Source organism: Antechinus flavipes, chromosome 4, assembly GCF_016432865.1.
Source record: "Antechinus flavipes isolate AdamAnt ecotype Samford, QLD, Australia chromosome 4, AdamAnt_v2, whole genome shotgun sequence".
Lineage (NCBI taxonomy): Eukaryota > Metazoa > Chordata > Mammalia > Dasyuromorphia > Dasyuridae > Antechinus > Antechinus flavipes.
This window is the reverse complement of record NC_067401.1, coordinates 119217121-119242828: the sequence shown is the minus strand read 5'-3', so window position 1 is coordinate 119242828 and position 25708 is coordinate 119217121. Positions and strand designations below refer to the sequence as shown.

The 25708-nt window shown below is 41.3% G+C and overlaps 1 protein-coding gene across 1 annotated transcript; it reads right to left on the bottom strand.

The window, feature by feature from the left end:
• Positions 1-5621: 5621 nt before the first annotated feature.
• On the bottom strand, positions 5622-22443 carry LOC127559988 (myeloperoxidase-like). Its single transcript, XM_051994186.1, has 13 exons — positions 22365-22443; positions 21805-21898; positions 21064-21245; positions 20777-20900; positions 20474-20603; positions 19916-20104; positions 18048-18366; positions 15974-16134; positions 14783-15038; positions 11205-11375; positions 7713-7950; positions 6642-6857; positions 5622-5977 (listed from the first exon to the last, which is right to left on the bottom strand). Exons 1-12 carry the CDS (start codon positions 22438-22440, stop codon positions 6650-6652), a joined length of 2148 nt encoding a protein of 715 aa, XP_051850146.1. The 5' UTR covers positions 22441-22443; the 3' UTR covers positions 5622-5977; positions 6642-6649.
• Between the last annotated feature and the right edge of the window lie 3265 nt (positions 22444-25708).

Sequence of the window (25708 nt, the reverse complement as noted above, 5' to 3'; positions counted from 1 at the left end):
AACTAGAGATCATTATTGATCACAAAATAGATAATTTTGATTATATTAAGTTAAAAAGTTTTTATACAAACAAAACTAAGGCAGACCAAGATTAGAAGGGAAGCAATAAACTGGGAAAACATTTTTACATTCAAAGGTTCTGATAAAGGGCTCATTTCTAAAATATAAAGAGAATTGACTCAAATTTATAAGAATTCAAGCCATTGTCCAATGATAAAATAGTCAAAGAATATGAACAGACAATTTCCAGTTGAAGAAATTGAAACTATTTCTAGTCATATGAAAAGGTGTTCCAAATCACAATTGATCAGAGAAATGCAAATTAAGACAACTCTGACAGGAAACGATAATGACGAAAGTTGGAGGAGGAAAGTTGGTGGGAAAACTGGGACACTGGTACATTGTTGGTGGAACTGTGAATGGATCCAACCATTCTGGAGCGCAATTTGGAACTATGCTCAAAAAGTTATCAAACTGTACTGTTATAGGCTGTTACACTTTGCATACCCTTTGATCCAGCACTGTTTCTACTGGGTTTATATCCCAAAGAGATCTTAAAGGAGGGAAAGGGACCACATGTACAAAAATGTTTGTGGCAAACCCTTTTTTGTAGTGGCTAGAAACTAGAAACTGAGTGGATGCCCATCAACTGGAGAACGGCTGAATAACTTATGATATATGAATGTTATAGAATATTATTGTTCTGTAAGAAATGAACAGCAGGATGATTTCAGAAAGTCCTGGAGAGACTTACATGAACTGATGCTGAGTGAGATGAGCAGAATCACTATACACAGAAACAACAAGACTATATGCCAATCAATTCTGATGGACGTAGCCCTCTTCAACAATGAGATGATTCAAACCAGTTCCAATTGTTCGGTGATGAAAAAAAAAGCCATATACAACCAGAGAGAGGCCTGTGGGAACTGAATGTTGGACCACAACATAGCATTTTCATGCTTTCTGTTGATGTTTGCTTATATTTTGTTTTCCTTCTCAGATTTTTTTCTTTTTAGATCCAATTTTTCTTGTGCAGCAACTGTATAAATATGTATACATATATTGGATTTAATGTATATTTTAACATATTTAACATGTATTGGTCTACCTACCATCTAGGGGAGAGAGTGGAGGGAAGAAGGGAAAAATTTGGAACAGAAAGTTTTGCAAGGGTCAATGTTGAAAAATTACCCGTGCATATGTTTTGTAAATAAAAAGCTTTAATAAAAAATTATAAGCAGCATATATCTAAAATTATCAGCAAGCATTATATGTAATATAAATAAATTCAGGGGTGAAACAAGGATGCCATTATTAGCATTATTATTCAAAATTGTACTAAAAATGTTAGCTTCAGCAAAAAGAGAAGAAATTGAAGGAATTAGAATAGGCAATAAAGTTATCATTCTTTGCAAATGATATGATAGTATACTTGAAAATTCTAGAGAATCAACTAAAAACTATTTGAAACAATTAACAAGTTTAGCAAAGTTGCAGGATATAAAAAAACCTACATAAATCATTAGCAGTTATATATTATCAACAAAATCCAGCAGCAAGAGATAGAAAGAGAAAAATCCATTTAAAATAACTGTACAGAATATAAAATATTTGAAAGTCTTCCTGCCAAAACAAGCCCAGGAAATATTCATAGGAAAAAATTTGAAATTCAAAATCTTACTGAAATGAATGTTGAAAACTATCTTTACAAGTAATTAGAGAAAATTAAAATACAATTATTAAGTGCAAAATTTTTTAAAGGGAGGAATAAAATCCATGTCTTGTGATTCTGTCAGTCAGCTAACAAGCATTTAAGTACTTACTCTGTACCATACTAGTTTTTTTCCTTTGTTTTGTTTCTCCCTTAAAAGGTATTTTTCTGATTTGCATGAACTTTTATAAAGTGAGATAAACAGAACCAGGAAAATATTATATACAGTAACAGCAATATTGTGTGATCATCAACTATGAATGACTTAGCTCTTCTCAGCAACACAGTGATCCAAGACAATTACAAAGGACTCATGATAGAAAATGCTACCTGTATTCAGATAAAAAACTGAGGGACTCTGAAATATAGATCAAAGCATATTTTTAGACTTACTTTATTTTTTCCAGTTTTTTCCTTTTGGTCTGTTTCTTCATTCACCATCGTGACCATTATGGAAATGTTTTACATGATTGTGCATATATGACTGATATCAAATTGTTTACCATTTGAGGAAGAAAGAAAGGAAGAGAAGGAGCGAGAAAAATTCAGAATCTGAAATCTCATAAAAATGAATGCTAAAAATTGTCTTTACATCTAGTTGGGAAAAATAAAATAACATTTTTTAAAATAAGATATTTTTCCTTTTTACAACACAATCATTTCTCAAAATACTTCCCATACCACTGAAACTTCTCTTGAAACAAAGAAAAACAAGCAAAACTGACTAACTACCTCTGTGTTATAGGCAACATCCTAAGCTTATAGCAACCCATTACCTAAAATCTACCAAGAAAAAGTCATGTGTGTGTGTGTGTGTGTGTGTGTGTGTGTGTGTAATTTTATCATTCATTCTTGTAGATCAGAGGGTACCTTGGAATGCTAAACTTTTATCAGAAACATTTGAAACAAATATTTTTGCCAGTTGTTGACTAGTCTTCTTGACCTAGCTGCACTAATTTTGTTACTGAATGTTCTCCAAGTCTTTTGCTTTTATGTAATTTACATTGTCTATTTTATTTTATATGATCTCTTCTCACCTTGCTTAGTTAAGAATTCTTCATCTAACCACAGATATGAAAGATAGTTCCTTCTATGTTCTTCTGATTCTTTTATGATATGACCTTTTATATTTGCTGTTGCTGTTTCCTCAAATATCCTAACTTTACAGTTCCTTAATCTCCTCAACTCCCACGACCTACTCCTCCACTCTAACAAGCTGCACACAAGGGATAATTACATTCTTACTCTTTCTGCCACCCCTGATTGTTCCAATTCTCGGATCAAGAATTATGAAATTCCTTTAACCTATCATAACTATTTTGCCACCTCTCCCTATTCTTTTTGTTTAGTTAGTTGTTTTTCAATAGTCTGATTTTTTTTGCCATTTGGAATTTTCTTGGCAGAGATGCTAAAGCGATTTGCCATTTCCTTCTCCAACTCATTTAACAAATGAGGAAACTGAGACAAATAGAATAAAGTTACTTGCCCAGAGTCACACAACTAGTAAATGTCTATGGTCGAATTTGAACTCAGGGAGTAGAGCCTTCCCAATTCTAGGTCTAGCTCTCTATGCACTGTGATGTCACCTACTTGCCCTACTATTTTTTCATCTACTCAGCTAACTGGTGGTGGACTACCTCTAGGATCAAATGTAAACTCCTGCCTGGCATTTAAATTCCTTCACATCATAGATCCAACTTATCTTGCTGGATTTTTTATTCATTATTTCCCTTCTCAAACATTATGGTCCAACCAAACTTTTCTTCTTGCTTTTCCTTATGCACACTTCACCTCCCATCTCTGTGACTTTGCAGTGCCTGGTACCAGCCTATAACACTCCCGTTTTTAGTAAAGAAATCTCTGATTTCCCACAAGACTCAGTTCAAGTCACCTTCTACACAAAGCCTTTCCTTGTCACCTACCCACTAATGCTTTCTCCTTTGCCCCAGCCCTATAGATCTTGTGCCATTTTTATAAATACCTATTTATGTACAGATTTCTTCCCCAGATTGTAAGCACCTCAATTACAGGAATGGTTTTGACTTTGTTTCTTTATTCCTAGAACATAATGCAGTGTTTGTTATATCACAGGCATTTAAATTAGGAACTCTTACTTTAGCAATAAGAAGAAGGGCTTCTTAAATTCAAAGAAAGAGCTTAAAAATTAGGGTGAGACGATCAGTTTATCTCCCATTTGAATTCCTTCCTCTAATGACAAAGACTTCAAATGAGTGACGATATGGTAAACCCAGGATCTGCACTTAGGGAAAGGGAAAAATAACCTCCATACAAGATTTACATGTATAAAAATTCTGATTAAAACAATTCTGTGTCCAACTAGGGTCTGCCTGAGGGAATGGGATGAAGATGCTGCATTCCTCCAAATTCAAATTCAAATTGGTGGTAGGCCAATTCTAAAAGATACCTTCACAAAGTTCCTTTTTTATATAGGCAAAATCTCAGATTGATGTATATTAGAGATGCTTCCTCTTTTTCAAGGATTTCAAGGATGGATGGAGAAAGTGTTTTCTGTTAGCTCAACTTTCAAATCTAAATTTTGGATCTTTAGATATAGTCAGTAATTGGAAGGGATGGGAAATAAACAGTGAAATACTTCTTACTTTACCTTAGGTTTGCTAACAAGGGAGTCATCAAGGGTCTGTCTTATCTATGATTTCAAGTATAATATGACCAACTGGACCAAGTGGACATTTAACTTACATAAAATTATTGGAAAAAATGGGAGAAACTTTCTTTACTAATCATAGGGATGAAAGCAAAAAGCAAGGAATAAGTAACACAAGATACATGCCAATTATCCAATAAGTACCAAGAGCAGGGCTTTAAGTTGTTCTCTAGAATAAGGAATCAAAAGCTTATTAAAGGCCCTAATGCTTTTTCCCTACCTTCTTAAAATTCTAAATATGAAATGCTGACTATGATTCTATAGGTCAGGGGAATAAGCTTGTAAACAAAAAGATCCCACAGTGGAATAAAGGTCTTTCTTATGAATATTGCTTTGTATAAATGTAAATATGCATATATGTTAGAAATTTGATTCATAATAAGGATAGTACTTGCAGTTATGTAATTCTGAAAAATTAAACCATATATATGTGTATATATCTACATATATGTGTGTGGATATACATATATACATATATATCCACACACATATAAAAGAAGACATATTGAACCACAGCCCAAGTATTATGGAAAGTATTGAAGCAGTTAAAATTTGGGTGGTCCTATCACAATGCTTAATAAATGTTTATTAATTGATGTATGCCATGTATCCATTTGGAACCTACTGTTGTAAATGGTGTAAAATGATTATCTAAATCTAATTTATACAAACCTATATATATCACAGGTCATTCTCCCAGTGATATGTTCCTGAGTTTATTAAACTTGTGCTTGAATGCTTCTATATCTGGTTCCCTAGTTTGTCCCACTGATTTGTTTTTCTAACTAGTGCCAGATAGGTTTTCTGATTTCTGATTTATAATAGAATTTGAGATTTGGTGAGGAAAGTGGTTCATTGAGAAGTAAAGTAACTTCCCCAGAATGAACACAGCTAGGCTGTGTCAGAAGAAGCTAGATTTTCCCATGTTTAGTCCAATGTTCTTTACTACATCGTGTTATTTGGTAACAGCAATTCTTGGCAGAGAATTTCCCCTTTACCTGAATTGGCCACAGGGCTTCTACAAACCGGTTTCATTTAGGCTGCCAAGCCAGCCCTTCTTGCTTTTGGCCAATAGGGTTTATCAATACTCTTTTCCCATTCTGATGCTTCAGGTAAACCTTTAGAGCCAATCATGGTCTTCCTAAAGCCAGTGGACTTTCTTTTCAGAGGTTCCAGCCCTATCCCCTATAGCCCTTTTAACAGACAAGTTCACACCAGCCCTCCTTTCAGAAGTACTTTATTGACAACAGAAGCAGATGGTGTATCTCAGTCATGAGAGAAGTTGGCCCAGGTTCCCATTCCTGACAGAGACCCTTGCTTCTTAGTTCAAGAGGAAGAATTGCCCCCTGAGCAGGCTGCAGACCTGGGACAATTTCAGCTTGGACATTCAGGTCAAAGGAGGAAAATAACTTCCCTTCCTAACGGCCAGGGAAACCACTTGCCAAATCCTTCTCTGGTCTTGGGTCCTGGAGCCTTAGCCTGATCAGGATGTGATGCCTGATGATTTCAGCTAGAGTCAGGAGATTCCCTCTTAGATCTCCTTGATTCCCTAATGGGAGGAGGCTCAGGACAGATTCCTATGAGAAAAACAAATGTCAGAAGTGGGTAAAACTTGAAAAAATAAAACAAAATTCTCATTAATAGAAGCATGTCATTTCATATAGTCTTTTTTCATTCTTTGTACATTGAGATGTTTGTGTTGGCTGACAATTGTTATATTCATAATTTTAAAAAAAATTGGGTGAGAAAGCAGCCAGTGAGCTTGAAAACCTGACCCTGCCCATCCACCTCCTCTCAGAAACTTACCCCACCATATCTAGTCAGAACAAAGCCCAGAACCTACCAAACCTGAATAAAGCAAAAATAACAACAATCATACCTAAAACCTAGCTTCTGAGCAGCCAAAATAGATGTTACAAAATCCATGTACTAAGGATTTTGCTCAAACCTTCTGTCATAGCCCACTTACTCTTAGTTTACACACAGTGGGTTATGTTTTTCAAGTCCATAATTACACATGCGGATGGAAAGGGCAGAGGTGAGCTAGATATATGGAAAGACTATTTAATTGCAGAATACTAAGATCCCACACACTCCTTCACACAAACTCCATGTGGAGGCTACCAGCCCTTTCGTCCTTCCAGATCAGGTTTGTACCTTGCAGGAAAAGGTGGGTACGGGGAGGGCACTGAAAGCATCTCCTCCAAGCCTAAACTCTCCCTTCCTCCCAGACGCATCTACCTGCCCAACTAGTCCGCCTTGTTTCTCCACGCCGACAGGTCCATCCGAGGAATCATGTTGCAGTTGACAAAATCTCTGGGATATTGATTGGCCTTGAAGATATTCTTAGGCACCGAGGTGATGCCCGTGTTGTCACAGATGACGCGGGAGAGGCTAATGGTGGCCAGTGCCCGGCGCTGTTGTGAGCTGAACACCCCCGCACTCTCCCAATAAAACCTGTCGGGGATGAGATGAAAGCGCCGCGGTGCTGAAGGAGCCCGGAGCTCTAACCGGACTCCTTACCTCACTCTGCCCCGAACCGGGGCTCACCCTATCTCAGCCCTCCATTCCCCTCCCTACATGGGCAGTTTGGTCCAGGAGTCCCGGCTGGCAAGTCAGAGGAAGGTCGGGGAAGACCAAAGCAGAGCCCAAAATAACGAGAGTCTGTCTCTAGAAAGCATCTTCTTTGCCATGGTCTGACATAGTACCTAGCAGGTCCTTTATCAGAGAGGAAAGTAGCTTCCCTCATTCCCAGTTCAGGATCCCTATATACAAGTCACGTGATCCTATATTTAAAGCTGGAATGGACCTTAAAAGACCATTAAGTCCAACCCACGCATTTTACAGATGAAGAAACAGTAAGCCACAAGTAATAAGACTTGCACGGGGTCACATAACTAGTAAGTAATGAGGCAGAATTTGGACCCATGTCATTCTTAGGGTAAAATCTTATCCATTAACCCTGCTGACCCTCAGACTCAGTTTTCTAGGACTTCACTCTGCATTACACTAAAGTCCGGCTCTAAAAGTAAGGAATACAGAACCTTTGATTTTTAAGGAGCTCAAGACTTTTCCATCCTTGTGAAGTCACTAACCCCAACACCACACTGAATAGCTAGAGCCCGGGTGATTCCCCCCATTTTGCAGAAAAAGGGTTACTGAGGATCAAAGAGATTCAGTGACCTGATCACGATCACACAGTAAGACGGTGACAGTTCCCAGCTTTAAGCCCAGGTCTCTTATCCCCATTCTGCCCCAGCACCATCGTGGGTTCTAACCCAAAGTCTCTCCTTACATAGCCAGTTTCCTCACCGGTCTCCATCTCGGAGTTTTTTGAACTGGGTCCCGATGAGACAGGCCAGGAGGGGCCCCACCCTGCCCCTGGGCTCCAGGGGTTCTGCCACGCCCCCCATCCAGATGTCAATGTTGTCAGCAGTGCCATACTGAGTCATCAATTTCTTGGCCAGATCAGCGTTCTTCAGCACTGTGGTAAGCTCACCTTCTGTTTTGGGTTGAGGGAGCCCACAAAACCGTCTCCAGGCATTGTACCCTGTTGTAGGGAGAGAAGGGGAGGGGACAGAGAATACAATGGAAAAGATAGCTAAGGAAATAGTAGGATTTACTATGCAAACAGTGTGTAGTGATAGCTCACATTTTTTTATTTTGCAATTCTTTTAAATATATTTCCATATTTATCATGCTGCACAAGAAAAATCAGATCAAAAGGAGGAAAAATTAGTGAAAAAACAAGCAAGTAAACAACACAACAAAAGTGAGAATACTACGCTTTGATGCACATTCGGTCTCTGTAGTTCTCTCTCTGGATGAGGCTGGATCTCATCATCACAAGTCACATTCATTCATAATTAAATATCACACAATCTTCTTATTGCTTTGTACAATATTCTCTTTGTTCCACTCACTTCACTTAGCATCAGTTCTTGTAAGTCTCTCCAGACTTTTCTGAAATCATCCTGTTGGTTGTTTCTTACAGAACAATAATATTCCATTACATCACATACCATAACTTATTCAGCTATTCCCCAACTGGTGGGCATCCATCAGTTTCTAAGTTCCTTGCCACTATGAAAAGGGCTGAATAGCTCACATTTGTAAAGTACTTCCAGGTTTGTGAAACCTTTTCATTGGAATAAAGGTATTCTTTAATCCTAATTCAGATGTGGAAATTGAAGGTCAGAATGAGTTGCCTAGAGTAACATAATTAACAAATATCCCAGACAGCACTGGAACCTGGGTCTCCCTTGCTCCATAACTTACTCTCTGGCTCCCATGCTAAGCCTAGAGAACCCCTCTTGGGCTACAGGAGATTCTTAGGAAGAGAACCTGTTCCAGTTCCTAAGCAGGTCAACCCCCAAGTCCTATCAAGAAAGACCATATAGGACATGTTGTGTTCTCACTACCCCATCTTTCTCTGTCATGAAGATACAAAGAGAAGAGGCACCTTCCATGCTCAGATCAGTGTTTGGGGCCATAGGATGGAGAGTTGGAAAGGAACTTGGATAACCAAATCCAGTCATTTCATTATATAAAATGAAACTGAGATTTAGAGAAATACCTCACCCAAATTCATGGAAAAAGGAAATGTCAGGAGTCACAATTTGAAACCAAATTCTCAGATTCCAAATGGATTCTGCTTTAATGTTTACTATTTCTTCTTTAACTACATCGTAAAGCCCTTTGTATTTTTCCCCATTAGCCCACTCTCTATTAGGTCAATAGAGCTAGGGAACCAGAGTGGGAAACCAGATAGTTCAAAAGAGCTAAAGATGGATTTAGTGAAAGTTAAGCCAGAGAATGCTCCCTTGGCCCATCTTGGGGAGCACAGGCCTATTAGTAAATAATGCCTTTTTAAGAGAAGCCTCTAGAGTTTTGATATGACTACTGCCTGTCTTCTCTACTAACAGCATATCTTTATACATCCCCAATCTATATTCAGGAGGAAGGGGAAGAAACCAGTCAGTAGAGTGGTGACTCAGAGAAGCAGAGGTGGGGGAATGCAGGTGGAGGGAATGGAATAGAATCAGAAAAAAAATAAGATAGCCTCAACTGATTGGTAAAAAATAATAACATTAATAATCAATTTTCTTGAGTTTCACATAATACACTTAGACTGATATTGGACTTGGAGTCAGATGACTTAAGATTTAAATGCTGTAACAGTGTGATTGACTAAATGGCCACGCAGGTTTCTTCTTTTGCAAAATGAAGAAGTGGAGAATTTTGCAAAAACTGACAACAAAATCCACTAGTTTTGCAAACGATAGTAGGTCCAGAAAACTTCTGAGAACCTTCTAGCTCTAAATCCAATCTAAGGTCCTAGAGGAAATTAGAGAGATTGCCCCTTTTTCTTTTCCTCTTAAACTGCTCCTTGGGGATTTCTTGTCTTTCAGGACTGACCTTAGTGTTTGTTTTCATTTGAAGTAAGCTCTTTTTCTTTTAGGGGATCTTGATGTTCTTTGTCTGGACACTGCATCTGCTCAGGTAAAGAGTTAATGTGGCTCCCTGAGACATCTGGGCTTTCTGAAAGGGGAAAAGCTGGGGGACTTGGGTACTATTTATCTTTACTCTAGCATCATACCCTAAATTACACTTACCCATGATGTGTGAGTGACTGTGAATGACTTACTCTCTCTATTTGAGGGTCCTCCATTCTTCCTTAAATATCATTGGGTAACTAAGTGGCTAAGTGGGATAGAGCACCGGGCTTGGAATTAGGGCTCATCTTCCTGAGTTCAAATCTGGCCTCAGACATTTAATGGCTGTGAGACTCTGGACAAATCCCTTAACCCTGTTTGTCTCAGTTTCCTCATCTGTAAAATGAGGTAAAGAAGGAAATGGCCAACCACTTCAGTATTTTTTGCCAAAAAACCCCAAATGGGGTCACAAAGAGCCATACATCACTGAAACAATAAAACAACTATTGTATGTCTGTGCCTTAAGACCCAAGGATGAACAAGTGCTGAAATTCTCTTTTCTAGAGAACTAGATGGTAGATAGATTTCTAGACCAGAATTCAGAATGTGGCCTCCCATTCTGGCCTCATCACCAGATATATGTGACTGTAGGCACTTAATATCTGTCTGCTTTAGTTTTCTCAACTATAATAATAATGCCTGTCTCCCGAGTTGTTTTGCAGATAAAATGAGATAAAGGTTAGAAAATGCTTCGCAAATTCTAAGGTGATACATAAATGTTGGATATTACCAGATGGAATAGTTTGGACTTGACTTTACCATTTGGATCACCGAGAAGAAGTAATTGCAAGAGTAATAGGCTCAGCCTTTTCTGCCTCCCAAAATGTATTCCCAGTACTTGATAAAGTACCAGGGAACAGAGATTCCCTGAGATTTCTTTAAGAGAATAAAAGGAAGGCTTAACAGGTCAATAGCCCTGTAAAAGAAACTTATTTAGACTAAGGTATAATTGATTAATATTAGACCCTGTCCCAAGAGCAGGTTTTGATAAGGAGAGAGGAAGAGATGGAGGCACCTGAAGGGCAGAGGGAGATGATGTGCCAGAGGGAGCAAAAAAGAGGGCCTTGAAGTTCACCTTAACCATTTCATCGATTTCCTTAGGAGTGTTCCTGATGCCATTGGTGGCAGGGGTGGATATGAGATAGAGGAGGGGTTGAAGCTTTGAATCTATGTAAGAATAGAGATGGATCTGAGGAAAGAGATGGATTTGGAGATGGAAATGAGATGGAGACAAGAATGTGGATGAGATAGGGATAGGGATGAAGATGGAATAGTAACTAAAGGAATGATATGGGGCAAGTTCTCTCACCTGGGAGGCCATGGTCTCTGCTACGTTGCATGTTGAGAGCAGGTAAGTCCAGGCCAATCCTCATGACCTGTTTAAATAACTTATCCCGGATTTCATCCACCACAATTTGATTCTGTCTGTTCAGTTTGGCTGGGGTGGCCATGAGGCCTCGGAGAATTGGGTCAATGCCCCCTGGGAATTACAAGATCGAGATATAATCTTATCTCCTAGTATGAAAGAACATATCACAGAGATCATGATTTAGCATCCCCCAAATCCAGATTCACCGAAACTTCCAGAGGAGTTACTAAGGGGACGTAGCCAGTTTTTTTTCCTAACATGTCACCCCAGCCCAAAGTGACCATGTCCTCTGCTGAACTCCCTCAACTCCCTCATTGTTTGCAAGACTCCACTATAATTTAGCATTGACTATCTGTTTTTTCCAGGGTCTGTGCTATTTTAACAACTAGATTCTAAGCTCCTTGACTAAGGACCAGAAAGAACCATGTCTCATATTTTTTAACAATTAATTTTCCATTCTACATATCACACACACACACACACAGAGTTTCAATCAGTGAACATCCTTAATAAATATGTGCTTATTGGAAGATCCTAGGACCATAGAGAGGATCCTAGAAAGGACCTAAGAAATTCTCTAGTATAGGGGTTCTTAACCTGGGCTCTGTGAACTAGTGATTTTTTCTTAATATTTTGATAACTGTATTTCAATGTAATTGATTTCCTTTGTAATCCCATGTATTTTATATTTTTCTGAGAAGGAATTAATAGGCTTTACCAGACTACCAAAGGGGTCCATGACACACCAAAATTAAGAACTTCACTACTTTTAGAGATGAGAAAACTGAGGCTCAGAAAAGCTAAGTGGTTTCCCCAAAGTCACACAGACTACGTAGTCACACAAAGTGGTAGAGGTGAGGTTCAAACCCAAGACTCCAGATTCCCTGCTACCTTCTGAATGAAAACACACTGATACCCTAGAAAGAAAAGATCTGTAAATAGTGTTTTCCAAGTTAATTAAGCTAGAGAATAGTTTCAGACTTGACGTATGTTAATATTCAAAGGCACTGCTCAGTTCACATACTGTTTCCTGTAGGAAACTTTTGCTAAGCTACTTTGAAAAAAACAACAAAAACTAATTTTACTGATCTAGTGTTTTCTCCCTCAACTAATTATCTTGTATTTAATTTCTAGTTGCATATTTTATTTCCCCAAAAGAATGTAAGCTTTTCAAGGACAAAGACTGATTTTCTTTTTGGCTTTGCATGCCTGATGCATAGCACAGTGTCTTACATATTAGTGAGTGCTCAATAAATATTGCTTGGATTGGATAGATTTGGTCGCACTCCAGAGCAAGATAGAGAAAATTACACTGGTTTTCATAAGTAATAAGAAGCATAGCACAGTGGTTTCAGAGCCAGGAACTCAGGATATGTTTCACTTCTGACATACTGGCTATTTGACCCTGGGTTAATGTCCCAAACAACACTGATAAAAGTTGAAAAGTAGGAGTTAACCTGCATTGGTAGAGGGAGTCCCTCAACAGGCGTTTCTTAGTCCTATGAAATTGAGCTGTGGTCCAAAAATAGAGAAAAGGCAAGATATTGGGGGCTACTTTTGATTTTTGGTTTTGGTTTTGATTTTTGGGGGGTTTTTTGTCTGAGGCAATTGGGGTTAAGTGACTTGCCCAGAATCACACAGCTAGGAAGTGTTAAGTGTCTGAGACCACATTTGAACTCATGTCCTCCTGACTTGAGAGCTGGTACTCTATCCACTGCAGCATCTAGCTGCCCCCACGATATTATTTTTAAAAGGCCATTAGATTTGGAGCTAGAAGATCTAGATTTAAATTCTAGCTCTACTACTAATCACTTCACAGAAACTTAAAAGGCTTTGATTTGAGAAGGAATCTCAAAGCTTTCTACGTGATTGAGAGAACCCTCTACAAAAACCCTAACAAGTGGTCGTCCAACCTCTGCCTAAAGAGCACAGATGAAGGGGGAATAGCCTCTACTGGAAGAGGTTGGACTAAATCATCCCTCAAGTCTTTTCTAAATCCGAGATCCTAAATGTTTGTGATAAGCATATAAGTTCATATTCAGTTTTATTATGGAGGTGTGGCCAATGAAGGTCCGGGTCTCAGGAGCACGTACACCATGCTCCATCCCCATTTGCTTCTGAAAGTTCTTAATGACATGAAATAGGGGAACCTGGCTCTCCATTTGAGAGCATGTACAGGTGTTCTGTAATTGGTTACTATATGGTTAAGAGGAGCCTTCTGATTGGCTGCTGAGTTGGAACTATGTACATGCAAATCATTCGTTGAAAATACGGTTCTTTCTCCCGGGCTATGTTCCAGTGAGGAAGATGAAATATTGTTAGCCTTCAGATAGACAAATGGTCTGGGTAGGGAGATAAAAGGCTGAGCTTCTCTTTCTACCTGGGGTTTCCAACATTTTGTCCTTTTTTCCAGGGATGCAGCCAGAGAGAGAAAACAATAAACCCTCTGCTCAAAAGTCAATCAAAAGGCTCTTCTTCACCATGTAATAAGCAGATAGGAACATGTCACGAAATATCAGCATATGCTCTAAAGCAGGCCCCTGAATTCTATGTTTTTACACACTTCCAGTAACAGGCTTACCAAACATGCACATGGGGGATTGCATAAGATAGCACCCTATGAAAACGCCTTAGAACTGGACCCTCATTGGCCAGATTGTACCCTTTTACACTGTATTAGAGCAGAAAATATCAGCATCAGCCAAATGTTCTCCTAGAACCCCATTTATATTGTAATGAATGAGCAGGACTCCATAGAACATAACTTAGAAAAAAATAGCATAGATTTGAAGGGGACTTTAAAAGTCTTTTAGTTCAACCAAGAGTACATAGCGCACAGAACACCATGCCTGCAGTCAGAAAGACTCATCTTCTTGAATTCAAATCCACCTCAGACACTTACTGTGTGATCCTAAGCAAGTTACTTTACCCAGTTTGCCTCAGTTTCCTCATTTGCAAAAATGAGCAGGAGAAGGAAATGGCAAACCATCCCAGTATCTCTGCCAAGAAAATCCCAAATGGGGTCATAATGAGTCCTACTTGTCTGAAACGACTTAACAACCCCTGAAAATGAGGAGGTTGGACTGGAGGCTCTCTCAAAATCTAACTCTGAGTCTAATTCTGAGATATATGACCCAGTCTCATTCCTGCTGAATCTTTTTTCTCTTTCTCCTACCCTATCAAATAAGTATCTTTTTTTTAAGCACAACAGTAGGAATCATTAAACTTGGAACTTGGGGTGCTGCTCAATCATTTCAATCACGTTTGACTCTTCATGGCCCCATTTGGGGTTTTCGTGACAAAGATACTTCAGTGGTTTATTATTTCCTTCTCTAACTTGGGTCCTAATGCTATCCTACTTCCTGTGTGATCCACAGGATATCTAACTTTTCCAGATCTCATTTTCCTCATCCACAAAATGAAAAAATGGGATTAATGGCCTCTAAGTTTCCTTCTAGATTTTATAATCCCATTGTCTACCCTCCCTCCCGTAGTGGAGGGTCAGGAAACTTGCTTACCTTCCTTCACCACCCTCCAGCTGGCAAAGAAGACTTCACTAAGTGGGACTCTAGGGTTGGGCCCAGCAGGACGGTACTGAGCATTCAGGCGGAACATAAAGGGCTGGATGAGGGTGTGGCCATAGCGGAAGGCATTGGTGAAGACATTGGCAATACGTGGATCCACCGACTCATTGTAGCCCCGATAAGTAGGCAAGTATTTCTTCAGGGCCGCTGGCCCCAGTACCAGGGGGAGATAGTCTCGGTAGGTGATGATCTAAAAGATAAACAAATTATTTCCCCCTCAACCCTTCTCCTCCTGCAGTCTCCCCTTCCAACATCTCCTGTCCTTCAGGGTGCTTATAACTTCTCAATACTGATGATTATAGATTATGGAGGTCTGGCCAATGAAGGTCTGGTTCTCAGGAGCATGTACACCATGCTCCATCCCCATTTGCTTTCTCAATAATATCTATCTGAGTTTAAGAAATCAGGAGAGTGTTTATTAACAGTAATATTTCTTCTTCTTCTTCTTCTTCTTCTTCTTCTTCTTCTTCTTCTTCTTCTTCTTCTGCAATTGGAGTTAAGTGACTTGGCCCAGGAAGTGTTAAGTGTCTGAGACCAGATTTGAACTCAGGTCTTCCTGACTTCAGGGCTGGTGCTCTATCCATTGTCCCACCTAGCTGCCCCTTTGAGCACCTCTTCTTTTTTTAATTATTATTATTATAGCTTTTTATTTACAAAACATATGCATGGGTAATTTTTCAACATTAACCCTTCCAAAACCTTCTGTTCCAACTTTCCCCTCCTTCCCCCCACCCCTTCCCCCAGATGGCAGGTAGTCCAATACATCAAATATGTTAAAAGTATATGTTAAATCCAATATATGTATTGGTACAGTTAGCTTTTGAGCACCCTTTCTAAAGAACTAATCACATATTTGGGGTTGTACTTGACCCAGCATCTTGAAGAAGGGAATGTTAGCTCCTTCAGCTTTCATCTCCACAGGTGTTTAGCACACATCTCCCCACACCTGTAAGTAGAGTAGTGCTCTACATACAGTAGGTACTTAAATAAATGTTTGTTGAGTTAGATTGAACTGAATCTGTCAAGGAATGGCTTCTAATGTGACATGGGGAGGCACTGAGACGCAACTTGGTCAAGTTTGAATCAAGGTCCCTTTAGGTTCTAGTGGATCTCAGAAATCCCTACCTGGATGAGAGCCCCAACAATCTTCCGTGCTTCCTGGTACAGCGTCTCCCCATTCCACTGGGGGTTCAAACGCTTCAGCAATGTAGCCAACCGGTTGTGCTCCCGAAGAAAGAGGGTGTGCATGGATGTCAGCTCAGGCATTTCACTGGACCTGCTGTCTCCTGGGGAAACCAAGAATTTCGGTCAAGAAATTGATATCTATCTGGGAGTTTAAGAAATCAGGAGAGCATTTGTAACCCAATTCCTGAGGAATTGCTCTGGTGATGTGGCCCTTTCTTACAAGGATCTCAGTTTCCTCCTCTGTAAAATGGGGAGATTAGATTAGAAGATTTCTAAGGTGTTTTTTCCCCTAGTTTTGACATTCAAGGATTCTATCTATGATTTAATAGGATCCAATTGCCCCAGGTGCTAATCTCCTGTCAGTCACCTCTGTGGACCTCAGTTTTCTCATCTAGAAAATGGAGGGGTTAAATTAGATGATCTCTAAGTCCTATGGACTTGCTCACATTTCTAGTCTTACCAACATTTTTCCTCAGACGCACATTTTCCTCCCTCTTTTGGGGCCTTATACCTGGAATGCAGCATCCCATCTTTCCCTCCACCAAATCTACCCATCCTGTGAGATTCCCCCAGAAGCCTCATCTCCCCCCTTTGTACCTATTGTCTATGCCCACTTCTGTCTATGTCTATGTCTATGTCTATGTTTATGTCTATGTCTATGTCTATGTCTATGTCTATGTCTATGTCTATGTCTATGTCTATGTCTATGTCTATGTCTATGTCATTGCCTTGCACTCTTAAGGATCTGTTCATGGGTTAATGTCTTATATTCACAATTAGACTTAAAAGCTAAGTCTCAGGGCAGCTGAAGTTAGGAGGACATGAGTTCAAATCTGGCCTCAGACACTTAACACTTCTAGCTGTGTGACCCCAGGCAAATCATTTAACCCTAATTGCCTCAGGAAAAAAAAAAAGCTAAGTCTCATCCAAAGGTCTCTTTCGATGGCCAGACAAGTACTTCTTCCACAGTAGGTGCTCTATGGATGGGTGGAATTGAAGAAAGAAAAAAAGACTAGGAATCAGGAAAGACCTGGATCTGGCCCTTAACTAGGAGCATAATCATGGGCAAGTCAGGAAACCTTTCTGAGACTCAATTTCCTTGTCTAGAAAGGGAGAATAATATTTTAGAGTTTCCCTCACAGAGTTATAAGAATCCAATAGAATAATGTATACAAAGTGCTTTGTGAACCTGAAACTGCAATGTTAGCTATTCATATGAATTTTCAGCAATCTGCACAGCCACATTTAGTTTCAGCGGCTTGCTTTGGGAATGATGGTGGGAAGCTGGATGGAGGTAAGATGCGTGGCTTCTACTCCAACCTCATGGCCATATATCATAGATTTATTGCTGACAGGGACTTCAGAAGTGAACTAGCCCAAATTTTCTAGAACAGGAAATTGAGATCTAGAAAAGCTCGAGGTTACACAGGTAGTAAAGTGGCAAAACTGAAAGTTGAACCTCTCACTCTATATTCAATATTCTTTAGATTAGAAATGTTAAATATTGGTCACGTGTGTCCAGCAACTCCCTAAATTTCACCAGAACCAGATTAAAATATGCTGATGTTATTCATTCATTTCAGTTGGGTTCAACTCTTCACGATTCCATTTGGGGTTTTCTTGGCTAAGATGTTGGAATGGGTTACCATTTTCATCTCCAGATCATTTTACAGATGAGGAAACTGAGGCAACCAGGATGGGGCAACTTAACCAGGGTCATACAACTAGTAAGCATCTAAGGACAGAGAATTTTCCTGACACCAGCCACTGGGCTCCCTATTATTGGGAAATTAGTGTCTACCTGGTGCCATCCTTCAGCATCTCTGTAGAAGCAAACATGCAATATCCAGTGGGAAAATGGAAACTACAGATTGCCTGTAACACAATTCCATACAAGTGATGTTCCCACAGATAAACACATTCTGTGAAGGTGACCTTTGGAGGTAGCATCTCTAGACCAGTGGTTGGAAAGCGTCTCCATCTCACCCTCCGCCCCCTTGGATGACCTGCTGACCTGCCAAGAAACACTTGATGTTAGCAGAACGGTTGGTGAGCAGACAAGGGTCCTCATGGAGCATGTCAAAGGGCAGGAGGGCCCGTCCATTATCCTTGTGTTTATCGTTCACAGCCAAGAGTCCTTGTTGGTTGGAATTGTCCCGGAGGCGCTGAGCCAGGAGATCCTCACTGCCATACACCATGCTGGCATCCAGGAAGGAAGTGAGGGAGTTGATCTGGTTGCGGATGGTGATGTTGCCTTCTGTACAGGCCGGGCACGAACGAAAGAAGGGGATGCAGTCGCTCCTGTTGTGGATCCGGGGGTCATTGGGTGGGATCTGAGGAGAAGAAAGTCAAGGCTAGCCTGAGACTCCTCCAGAGGCTACCTTCTCTTGGTCCTCAATTAATCAAGCAACAATCAAGATTTATTAAGCAACCGTTCTGTGCCAGGCACTGTGCCTGGCATGAAAATACAAAACCCAAAATGAAATAGTCCCTGCCCTCAAGGAGTTCACAATCTGCTGTAAATCATGACCGAGTTGGTTTCTTACCTCCTCCAAGCAGTTTTTCACCTGTTCTCTCCAGGGAGAGGGGTCTAATTGCCACTATAAGGTCAGGTTATCCATAGCTGGAAGGAAACACCCCTTTAACATCCCCCATCTCTCCTCCCTCTTGTTCTGTGTACCCCCCCCCCCACACACACACACACAATCCTCAGAGGATCAGAGCAGGCCGTGATGAGATGGGGCAGAAGATGGATGGATGAGACCAGAAGGCCATTCTCCCTACATCCAATAAGGTCATCTCTTAAAGCTAAGACATAGCTCTGATATTTTCTAGATTTAGATTTTTATATTTATATTTTATCTATTGACATCTCCTTTATATTTATATTTAGGAGATATATTCATATCTCCTTCCTGGGGGAAGAATTTAATAAAAAGAAAGATACAGGGAAGAATAGAAAGGGCCCTCCATTAGTAGAAATGGGAAGTTATTGTGGAGAGCAGCTATTTGGAAACCTATTTTCAATTTGAGGGTATCTTTTTTTCTCTTTCTTCTTATTCCCAGAGAGAAGAAAAGAAATATAGAAAAAGTTGTTGAATGGCACCAGGAAAAGAGAAGATATTTGGAATCAGGTGAACAGGTTTCAAATTCCATCATTTACTCCCTTCATGACCTTGGGCTAATAACCTAAAACTCTATAAGTCTCAGTTTCTTCATTTGTAAGTGTGAGATTTGGCCTAAATTAAAGGTTCTGAAGATTTTTGTGTGTCATGGATCCCTCTGGCAGTTTATGGACCCTTTCTCAAAATAATATTTTTAAAGATACTTTTTTATTAAAGCTTTTTATTTTCAAAACATATGCATAATGATAATTATGGAAATATGTATAGAAGAATGGCACATATTTTTTTAAAAATGGGACCACAAGGTTTTGCAAGGGTGAATGTTGAAAATTATCCATGCATGTGTTTTTGTTTATTGTTTTGAAAATAAAAAGCTTTAATAAAAACAAACAAAAACATATACATAGATAATTTTCAACATTCATCCTTGCAAAACCTTGTGGTCCAAAATTTTTTCCTCTCCTTTTCTCCAACTTTCTCCCCTAGAGAGCAAGTAATCCAATATATATTAAACATGTGCAATTCTTCTATACATATTTCCACAATTATCAGAATAATATTTTTCAAAAATTGAAGGAAATGCTAAGAGGTCAATGAAAATAAAAGTATGAATTTTCTTCTCATCTAAGTTCATAGACCCCTTGAAATTAATCCAGAAGAACCTTAACTTGTGAAACCCAGATTAAGAGCCCCTGTTCTAGAAGGCCTCTAAATATTCTTTCCCAACCCCTGAGCTTCCCATTTCCCAGGCTGGTACCTTGAGGGGGAAGCAGGATGGTTGCTGTTCACAGGTGTGTTCACAGTTCTCAGTCAAGGCAGGCTCAGGGGTGAGATCCAAATCATGGTCAATGAACTGACCCCACTGCATGAACATGAGAGCCCTTTCCTGGTCTTGTGTCAGCTTCTCATTGGGAAAACGGACAATTTGGTTGGAGACTTCTCGGGCCTGGAGTGGAGGATGAAAAAAAAAGATGGCAGAGGAGGTAGGAGAGGGAAGACAAGGATGTTTTGGAAAGGATAGAAAGGACAAAGGTATTAGTGTGAAAGACAGAATGGGGAGGGAGAGAGGAGTTTGGAAATGAGAAGATAAAGGAGTATTAGAATGAGAAGAAACAATGAAAGGAGGTAAATCCTCCCATCTTTGACCTGAAAGCCCCACAGCACTCCCCATTCTCAAGATCTGGGGGTCCCGTCAGTATAAATATCTCCATAAGATGAGAAGCTGGGTGCTCTACACTTGGGCTCGGGGGCCCTGGGAATGAGGTTACAGAAACCAAGCGCCAGACGTCATCTCCATCAGCCACCCAATCCTTACCAGAGGAACGGGGAAGCCATTTCTCTTTGTCCCCCTTGTCCACCCAAAGGGGAGAGAGACCCCATCCTCATATTCAGCAGGCAACCAGCGTACAAAGGCCCTGTTAGATGCTCCTAAGGTGGGTCTCCTCCTGGAAAGCGAACAGAGGCAGCTTAGGGAGGCTGAGAGAGGGAAGAGGAAGTCGAGGCAGCCCAGGTCTCCATCACTGAGTAGGACACGGGGCTTTCGTGTCTCCCACTGCGGGGAGAGGGGAGCAGGGGAGGAACGGAAGGAAGTCTTGGCTGGCAAGCTCTGGTCTCCCACCTGTTGTTGCATTCTCCTGTGATAGTCCGGTACTTGTCCTTATTCTCACATTTGACTCCTACATCCTGGTAGGCACAGCCACTGGCTTTGGACAGGAACTCCAGCTGGGGAGGGGTCAGCACATCTGAAATGACAGGGAACGGCTGTGAGAAAGGCTGAGGGCCCGGCGTCCTTTCTCTGGGCCCTCCCCTCCCCTTACAGCTCACACTACAAGCTGGGAAGGATCAAAATCCAAGGCAGCAAAGTCCTGGGAGGTCTGAGTCAGTGAGGCTGGTTCAGGGAAATACCTGTGATGTTGAAGGGTCCCCGGCGCCGGTGCCGGGGCTGAAGTTTCTTCTCCAGGAGATTCAAGGCTACGTGCAGGTAATCGGCGGCTCTAGAAGCTATCCGGGTCCCTGCCACTGGCTGCTTGAAAAAGGACATGAGGTCCCTGGCACTTGCTGTGCCGCTCCTCATTTTCTGCTTAATTCTGCTCAAAATAGAGGAGGAAAAGAGAGAGAAATTGGGGTGAAGGAGGGTTAGAATAGAAAGAAGGGCCTCCCTCACTTGCCAACTCTCTGGGAAGCGGGGGTATGATAAGATCATAGACTGAGCATTAGTCAGGATTTTAGGGAATCCAGCACGATCCCTGGTTTTCTGAAGAAGCAGACCAGAGAAATTAAGATACTCATACAAGATCAGACAAGCACACAAGTAATAAGTGGCAGAGGCAGGATTTGAATCCAGATCCTTGGAGTCCAAATCAGATACTTCACAGTACCTGGTTGCTTCCCCCAATATCCTTAGATCATTAGGTGAAGACTTCTCTGAGATCTTTGCAAATAGGATTGGATCATCATCCAGCTAAGCTAGGGGCCATTCTGGTTTGAGGCAAAGGGTAACCCAAGAGGGACCCTGAACCCGCACCCCCTGCTTCCAACTTTTTATGACTCAGAAAATAAGATCTCTAACTAATCTCTAGACTTGGAACCTTCCCCCCTTAGTCGGCTCTCCCTGTAGGACGCTCTCCTCTGGAGCTCGGTGCCCACCTTTCTCGTTTCTCCTTGTAAGCTTTGTCCACCAATTTCTTGGCTTCCTCCATGCTGCTCTGCACCATAGAGCTGTCTACCTCGCCAGCGTTGGCTGCCCAATATCCAGAGAGAAAAGGGAATCAGACCGCACATCTGACCCTGTCCAAGAAATGCCGCCAACCCCAAACCTCTGTCCCAGGGGGGAGATTTGGCTCTCTGCTCCCACTTGGGACCCCATCACCCTTTCATTCCCCACCCTAAAAAGCCCTGGGGGAAGGGGAAAATCGTTGAGGTCTCTGACCACCCCCCTTATACAACACCTCTGCCTGGGACTTCCTTCCCCTTTCCCTGCTTAAGCTATCTCTGCCTGGGACCTCCTTCCCTTCTCCCCCCCTAAGGCTGCTCTGCCTAGGATTTCCTTCCCTTTCCCCCCCAAAGCTTCTCTCTCTAGGACCTCTTTCCCCCTTAAGACACTTCTGTCTAGGACTTCATTTCCCTCTCCCCCCAAGGCTCCTCTGCCTGAGACCTCCTTCCCCTCTCCCTCCTCATTGAATCCATCCCCCCATTCTGTCAGTTACCAGGGAAGGTGTCCACTAACAATGGGGGCAGGATCAATGCCATCAGGAACCCTGTGAGGGGCAGGAACAGCTTCATTTCTGTAAGAGAGCCCCATCCCACCCCCCAGAAGCTGGATTAGATATTTCCTGTGGAGGTTAAGAAGCATTGCCACAGAATTATCACAAGACTTAGATCTAGAAGACAGCTGAAAGATCTCCTAATCCAATCTACTTTCCCTCCCCCAATCCTGGCCCCATTTTACAAAGTCAGAAAATGAGGTTCAGAATGGGGAAGTGACAATTTTCCCCCAACTAATTAGTAGTACAACCAAGGTTAGAACCCAGGGATCCTTCCCTCCACCCTGACCCGCCTATTAGTACACTGGGTGGGAACCTCCTCTATTTTAGCCTGTCTTTATAGAGCACTTTAAGATTTATAAAAACACCTGGCATCTCACTTGATCTGCACACAGTTGCATGAAGTGGGTGCTACTATTATTCTCATTTTGAAGATGGACAAATTGAGGCTCAGAGAGTTTGTGATTTGCCCAAGTGCACACAGCTCATAGACCTCTATGTATCTGAATTGGGATCTTCCTGATGTCAAAGCCAAAGTACAACATATTGACTCTGGAACTTCTTCCTCCAGCTTGTCCTTGAAGAGATCAGGGGCCCAAGAACTCACCTCTCATCTCTTGTTCTCCTCTTCCATCCTAAAGAGGCTAGGAAAAAGTCTTTTATATCCTCACCCAGGAGATGGGGGAGGATGGAGGCTTGGGTGGGATCCAAGGTAGCCCCTCCTCTTGGGGTGGAGATAGAAGCTCCCCCTTTTTAAAAACGTTTTTTATTATAACAGCTTTTTATTTTTCAAAATACATGCAAAGAATGTTTTCAACATCCACCCTTGCAAAATCTTATGTTCCAAAATTTTCTCCCTGCTTCCCCTCCTCCCCTAGGCAGCAAGTAATCCAATATAGGTTAAACATGTGCAATTCTTTTAAATATATTTCCATATTTATTATGCTGCACAAGAAATATCAGATCAAAAGGGAGAAAAAAATGAAGCTCTCCCTTTCTTGTTTTCTGTGCTCTGTGTGTCTGTCCTGGCCTGTCACCTGTTCCATGTCACTCCAACTAACTCCACACCTGAAGATCCTACTTATTTTCTCAGGCAAGAGTTCCTGACTCTCACTCGGAAGCCTCCTAGGAGCACCCTTCTAATTAGAGGCTGCCAGCCATGCAGTTGAAAGATCATGGAAGTTGGGGTGAGGAACTGAGCCTTGTTTCCCCCGACCCCCTATCAGAGAACTCATGATTGCTTCAGTTTACATGGACTCTGAGACACCTGGAAATGACTCTCAATCTCCTACTGACAAAGCTCCAGCCTCAACCACCCAACCAACCATGGGGACCCTTCTCCCTAAGTCCTTTCCTGTTAGCAAGACAAGGATCAGATTTCCAGGAGTCCCACTAGGGACTAGAGCAGTTGCACCCCTGAAAACAAGACCTCTGTTAGTGCTATGGAATGAGAGGTCTTTTGAGTGGGAGTCCTAAGTTGTGGAAATAGAGAGTAGGGAAGAGGATTGTGAGTTCCATTGAATCAAAGAATTTCGTTAGAAGGGGTTTCATCTAACAGAAAAATTCCTTTGTTGTCAATGTGACCAGATATTTACTCAGATTTGGCAAAATATCAGAAGTGAATCAGAAGATATCAGAAGGGAAGAAGAAATTTTAGAGATCAAGGACCCCCACATTTTACAGATAAGGAAACTGAGTCCCAGAGGAAGAAAGTAATCTGCCCATGGTCACACAGGTAGCAATGATTCGAACTCACAGCATTTGACTCCAGATCTGGTAGTGTTCCCACTATATCATGTGGAGGTACCCCAATCTTACTCTCCTAATTCAGCATCTGCCTATCCTTTCTCAGACTCCATATCAATCCCATAATCTTCCTTGGCCCTGGCCCCTCCAACAACTCTCTTCTTGCTTCATCTCAACCCTGAACAAATCTGAAACCATTTCTTTCCATGCTCAAACTCTCTTTATTTTTCCTCAACTATAAAAAGAGGCCTGGCCTTACAGGTCGCATATAGTTCTGAATTTTTGACCCTATTATCAGGCTAAGAGCTCTTTTTAATCTTCAAGGGAACTGGGTATTGTTATGAGAATGGAGGCATCCAGAATTGTACCCCCCAGCTCCTTTCTAACTCCATGGTTTAACCCAGCCCCACAACTTCACATACACAGGCTTCCCCAGATAAAAGTTTTTTCATATCTCTGGGACTCGGTTTCCTCATCTGTAAAATGAAACAATTGTACTCCTTCCCTAGTTCAGCCCCCGATAGATGGACAAAGTGGACAAAGAAAAACGGCTTTTCTTCCTCTGGTAAGAATGGCGTAGGCCAGATGATGGAGATGTCACCTGGACACTGACCCCAAAGCTCTAATTTCCATCTACTCAGCTCTTCCCCAGATTGGGCATATGGTAGGATCAGGGATCTCAAAGGTCACCTAGTCCACTTCCTCGTTTTACAGATGAGGAAACTGAGACTTAGAGATTAAGTGGTTTTCCTCAGATCCTAGGGATCGTCAGTGTCAGAACTGGAACTCAGGGCTTCTAATTTTAGAGCCAGGTTCTTTCCACTTTACCACACTGGTCCTAGGTGCTTAATAGATGCTTGTGGAGTCTCTGTCTTTCTGAGTTCTTTTGGGGAGATTTCAAAGTTTTCTGAAGCAATGTGCTCCCCAAAAATGGGGGACAGGACCAATCTAATTAATCATCCTCTAAGGGAGCAGGGAGTAGAAAGGAGCTGGTCTCCCAGAGTGGGAGGAGGGGGCTGTCCCTCCAGGCCTCAGCCAAGCAGGCCCCAGATTTTAATATGAGCTAATAAGGCAGGAAGTCTGGCCTGAGACGGTTAGACACCGCAAGATGGGAGAAGGAGCTTGGGGGATTTCAGGGGTTCCCCTGGACTTCCTCTCAACTCCTCCACCCAATCCTCCCCCACCCATCCCAGCTTTCTAGAATAGGGCAAGCCCACTCAGCATGAGAGTGGGTTTTCAGGAACGTGCTAAGTGTGTAATGAATGCCAATTATGGTTATCAGGAAGCAATAGCTTTCATTTGTAAGCATTTCAAACTTCACAAAGCACAGTCCCAGTCATTATTGTCTCTCACAATTCTGTCAGACAATAAAATATTGTGATCTTCATTTTATAGGTAAGGAAACTGAGACTGAGGGGGAAAAAAGGGAATTGATCAAAATCACACAGCTTGTAGGTAAATCTAAAACAGAAATTCAAGTCTTCTGAACACCTGTTCAGATCCATATTTGTGAACTACACCTCAGAAACAAGATCATGGAT